Source organism: Halictus rubicundus, chromosome 8, assembly GCF_050948215.1.
Source record: "Halictus rubicundus isolate RS-2024b chromosome 8, iyHalRubi1_principal, whole genome shotgun sequence".
NCBI lineage: Eukaryota > Metazoa > Arthropoda > Insecta > Hymenoptera > Halictidae > Halictus > Halictus rubicundus.
Genome location: NC_135156.1, coordinates 3218695 through 3224694, shown reverse-complemented (window position 1 = coordinate 3224694; position 6000 = coordinate 3218695). Strand labels below are relative to the sequence as shown.

Genomic DNA, 6000 nt, shown 5'->3' with positions numbered 1-6000 from the left:
GGCAAATCGAAGACAAAACGAGGGCAGACTCTGCCGTCGTGTAGAGGGCAACTCAGGTGCACTAAGAGCAAACCTAACCTTACTCTAAGAGTAAATATCGGGCAAAATCCAAGTAAACCTCCTTGCTGTAGGAGGGAAAATAGAACTAAATTATTGAAAATACATGACATTTAAAATTCTATAATTTAGAAGTTTAAATAAAATTTCGTTTTCCCTCCTACAGCAAGGTTTATTCCGATTTTTACGCGACGGCAGAGTCTGCCCTCGTTTTGCCTTTGATTTACCTTCTAATTCCGCCTGAAAACTTTACACTCAAATTGCGACCCATCTGTTTCGGAATAGGCTCCCCATTTGTCGACAAATTTTGGTCAGCAAATTCATAGCAAATAGAGACCAAATATGAAATCGAAAATTGGTTTGAATTTGTATGTAACATTCATTAAAAAACAACTGAATTATTTCAATCTATAACTTAATTCTTGCACAGGGTGAAAATTCACCTATTCACTATTTTCATATACTGTTAAAACGATTGTTGTCTTTCTAATTAAAAGGGTAAAGCAAAAATAGACAAAATGTTATATTAGGATCTCTCCTGCACCTACTTTTGAGGAGCGTATGAGGGTTAATGAAAACTTAACATACACATAACTCAAACGTATGATCTTCATATAAAAAGGACCAGAATGTTTAACTTCTTTATACTTTATACTTTTTGTACAGTATAAACACCTGTACCACTAATTTTTCTCGAACTATTCTAATTTCGGAAAGTTTTACCGTACACGTAATTATTAGTCTATTCTTCAGGTTACATGTTGAAAAGTTTCACACTTCAAAAAATACGTTTGGGAAAAATAAGTTTTTCTAAGAACGTACAATTTTGTTTTTATCACAACTTGTTTTACATATCGAAACGACGAAAACAACTTACATTCCGTGTGGTACGACTCTTCTGTACAATTCGTGCATGTACGTGTATGCACATGATTTTTTTCTAAAACACAGACATAAGGGTCTCTTTTTAAAAATGATCACAACAACATTCTACTGTCGAGGGTAGATAAATATACATTAAAAGAATAAACAAAATAGCAAACGTCGATGTGCGTTTACCCCGTTATAAAAGGATTTCGATTACTTTCACTGAAAGTGAAGGATATTTACGCCGTAAATTTTACGATTAGATATATAAAATCGTAGGCGAAAACACATTTGCCTAACAGATCTATTCCAAAATTGGTCAAGATAGTTTTTTGTTTATAGAAAAAGGAGGAGATAACGAACCAGCGATGTCTGACAAAGCGTGCGAGCTCGAATTACAAGCAACGGTTACTATATCTACAATGTAAACATTTCTCTTAAATTGTTATTCTGACTGTGATAAATATTAGATTATTGCATATGAAATTATTGTATAGTTTTCTACTTTCAAGGATCTTCAGAACAATCGAGCTGTATAACCCACTTCTTTCCACCTTATAATAATTAACACCTTATCAAAGGGAACGTCTCTAATTTAGAGCTTCAAATATGTTCGATTCTATTAATGATCAATATAAATGTTGAAACAGAAAAGAATCTTTTTTTTTGAGTACCACTTAATGGGGCAAATATACTTATAGGGTAAAATATTAAATGAGGCCACATATTTCGCTTGCCATATTGTTATAACGAGGAAGGAAAACTACAACCAACCATGATATGTTCATTCTCTACAATCTTCAAATGAGCTTGAAAAAGAGAAAACACTTTTGTGTGTATAAATGAAAGGGGACTATGGTAAAATAATTTATTTATTGGGTTAGAGCATATATGAAAGTTAACAAGAACCATGTTTAGTATATTTTGAAACAAATATATATATATATATATATATAATATGTTTAAACTCAAAATTATGTATATACTCTCCAGTTCCTTTTTCCATATACAAGTGTCTTCTTTATTATTGAAGATTATCTGAAGGTTAACATGTCACACATGCTTGAATTGGATTTTTCTTAGCTATAACATTACATGCAAAATATGTGCAATTCCTCTGAAAACGAACTGCTCATGTTTATATCTTATTACGCATGATCTCGAAAATTATGGCGGTGTATGAGATTGTGTAGCTTCTTATATACAATAATTATCTCTACTAATATTTTTTTGTCATTATCAGCAACGAAAATATACTACGTACTCGAATCAGAGTGAATAGTTTAGTGAATAACGGTAACTCTTATAACTTCACGTCATCGAAGACAGTAGTCAGTTTGATGCCATGTGGCGTCATTCGTTGATAAGGTGTTAATATAAATCTTATATATATTTGTTAATCTTTGCAAAATGACATGTATTTCGTGTTGTATATTATATATATATACAGGGTGGGGCATTTAAATGGGAACACCTAAATATCTCGGTTATTATTAGTTGTACAAAAAATCTCCACAGAGTAAAGTTGTACTGTTTCAAGAGGCGAATTTGATGAGGGTAAAAATTTTTTCTCAAGGTCATTTTTTACAAGATTTCAAGGTCATCAATATTTTTCGAAATGGAATCGTATATTTTTATTATCACTATGTGATAGCCGAGGTCAAGACGAATCCAACGACCTGTAATATTATGACCTTCACGTGACCATGAGTTTGTTATCACCAACGATTCCACACCATATATTTACACTCCATGGGCGCTGGTGTACAACTTGTCGAAGCCATTTCGGGTTTTCAGTGCACCAATAATGCATATTATGTGTATTCAGTTGTCCATGGTTGGAAAAAGGAGCTTCGTCAGTAAAGAGAACATCATAAAATATTCATGTCTTTGTATTTGCTACAATGTCCATGTACAAAAAGCAACACGATTCTCAAAGTCGTTGCCATGAAGCTCCTGATGTAAGGAAATATGGTGTGGATGAAATTTATGACGTTGCAATAAAGAACAAAGAATAAAGAACGTCCAATTTTTCGACAACTTGTAGTAAGATCAATATTGACTGTAGCCAATACAAAAGTTTCGGCATCTTCTCCAGGAGCAGGCTTTGATCGTTTTCTGTTAAGTGATTTAATACTCCCTGTTTTACAAAACAATTGAACTATGCGGTCATAACTTTGTCGAGAAATATAATTTCTCTCAGGGTATCTTCCTGCGTACAGTTAAAATGCTTGTACTCAGTTACTTTTAGCTTCACCATAAACTAAAATAATTTCTACCTTTTCTGCATCACTGTACACCATCGTTTCAGAAAAGTAACGTTATCTTTCACAATCGAATAAATCCCGATGAATTTCTTAAACGTACTGATTAGAGTCACCACAAGGAGAAGAATCTGTATCAGTGTTTATAATTTATTGTAAGCGTGTTTACAGTCATTAGTCAAGGTTCAAGAACATCTCTTGAAACCCTAGTGGGATCATGTCATCGTTATTTCACTGTTTACATCAAGTGTTCTACTTTTATGAATTTCTCGTACTCAAGGACACGTGAAGGTCATAATATTATACAATAGATCATTGGATTCGTCTTGACGTCGGCTATCACATAGCGATAATAAAACAATATGATTCCATTTAAAAAAATATCGATAACCTTGAAATCTTGTAAAAAAATGACCTTGAGAAAAAATTTTTACCATCATCAAATTCGCCCCTTGAAACAGTACAACTTTATTCTGTGAAGATTTTTTGTACAACTAATAATAACCGAGACATTTAGGTGTTCCCATTTAAATGCCCCACCCTATATATATATATAATATGTGTTGTAATTTTGTAAAGATTAACAAAATTCTCGTAGACCATACAATCCACCAGTGACTATGCCAATAAAGTACGAATAGTTTGTATCATATATACTTCTATATGTAGCACTAATCACCATACTTAATGGGAAGCTTCCTACTCTACATGTCGCACCTGTGGCCACTTTTTAGAATCAATAAAAAGATTTGTATAACGCATAAAAAGCATTTTAAGCTACACGAACCATCTACAGCTATGACATCAGAATGAGCAAAATAACATGACAGACAATATGTTACTCCACTTCCGATCACTTCCCAAAACTAATAATGAGATCATGATAGATATACTCCACCGCGAATTATCCTGACTTAATTAATAAAAAGCCCTCTTAACGATAGATTGCAACGAGAAATATAATCTTCAATTAGTAATCACCCATTTGAATTCTATAACATTGCAATATATTTATATATACCTATTAACTGTCAATTAGATTGAACTTTGATCAACAGTATTGTGAACATATATTATATAACGCGTTCCGTTTAAAAATCAAATTCGGACGACAGAAACGGAAATTTCATATTACACCAACCTAATTATATGTACTTTCAATGATATGTTTGAATTTGTATTTCGTCTTCATCCCGAATTCGAGATAATGAGATCCTTATCAATATTCTGTTACTTTCGTTCGTAGTGAAGGATTAGCAATATTGTTTTATCATTGGTGTAGTGCATGTTTCAACATAGTTGCTATGTCCCGTAAATTTTGTTCAAGCGTTTGCGCAAATCTCATCGCGTTTGTATCACCGTCGCTGTGGAAAGCGGATACCGAGAATATGAAGCCGTTGTTCCTGATGTTGTAAGCGCATCCATAACCATCCGGAACTACTGGCCCGTATCCTACGATTGCGTCGTTCTTTGTAGTTACCTGAAAACAGGATAACTTAAGTTATCATCCGGAGACATAGCAGCTTTGGGAGTAATACGGACAGCAGGTCTCCGGAATTCGGATTCATCTCGGGTCCTGAGGCATGAGAAAGGGCTAGAGGGCTAGGGCTAGGGGTCCTGGAGGTGGGAGTGGGTGTTGCCGGTCCTTCTGACAGGTTGAGGCCCACATTATCCCCCCCCCCCCCCCACTCCCCCGACTAATATCTGTAGGGAGGATGTGCGAAAAAGAATTCCCCCACCTTCTTAACAAGAAAAGGACAACTTAAATTAGTGGTTATCTTGGGCTAATCTTCACCTTAGGACACTACAAAGTTTGGACTTTTTAAAATTTAATCCAGTAGATTTTGACGAGAAAATGCCAAAAATCCAAGTTTTAACGTTAGGAATTCTCTGGTTCAAAATATATCCGTGTTTGAAGTTGGCCGATTTCAAGAGTTTTTGATTTAGCGGCTCCGCTCGTTAGACAACGCGCGAGAGTGAGTATATACCGACATAGCGGTGCTCTTACCCGTCAAAAATGATTGAAATCGGCCAACTCTAAATACGCATAACTTTTGAACCAGTGAATTTCCTGACGTTAAAACAGATTTTTGGAATTTTTTCGTAAAAATCTACAGGACTATATAAAAAAGTACAAACTTTGTGATCTTCTGAGGTAAAGTTTAACCAGATAAGGTAAAAGAGTTGGAATATTCTCTACCTTCTTCAATTTCGACTTAATTAAGCCAAAGTGCCGATCGCACTGACCAAAAGACTGCCAGCGAATGGGAAAAACGTTCATAATTTCCAATTGGAAGATTTTAGCTAGATGGAAACAAAATGAAGTAATGATCATATTCTTATTTTATCCTCCGCAGAAAGTAAAATTAAATACTTGATGGTAGGAAATTGAAGCAGTTTCCTTTTTAACGCATAATTAATAAATGATGCAATGGAGTTATTCTTTTTTTATGCAACTTTTAATTTTCTGAATTACTAGTCGAATTTGAGCGTCTAATTCTTGCGGGCGTGAGCCGAACATGGACGGATAGACTGTCGTTGTGCAACGCAACGGAGACTAACCGAGCACGAGTAAAGAAACAGCAGTGTATTCTCAATTGTTAGAATGCTAAAATGAAATTTTAGGGAAACATATTTAGATATATAGGTTGTGGCCGGACGGGTGAAAAATAAATAAAAAATAAGGGGTAACAACCTTTCCTTTGAAACGTTTGACGTGTCTGATCACCACTAACCGATTCTACTTTCTGCATATAGTAAAACACGCGAACCCGACGGATCTTCGAACTCGATTCTCTCGAAAACGAGGTGT

At 34.7% G+C, this 6000-nt stretch overlaps 1 protein-coding gene across 3 annotated transcripts in view; it reads right to left on the bottom strand.

Annotated features, from left to right (window-relative positions):
• Positions 1-4134: 4134 nt before the first annotated feature.
• Chat (Choline acetyltransferase) overlaps positions 4135-6000 on the bottom strand; it is a 173948-nt gene continuing 172082 nt past the window's right edge. For all 3 annotated transcript variants that reach the window (XM_076791576.1, XM_076791577.1, XM_076791578.1), the window contains one exon: positions 4135-4668. In XM_076791576.1, the coding sequence (XP_076647691.1) occupies positions 4459-4668 (210 nt within the window). In that variant the 3' untranslated portion in view covers positions 4135-4458. The remainder of the gene's footprint in view (positions 4669-6000) is intronic.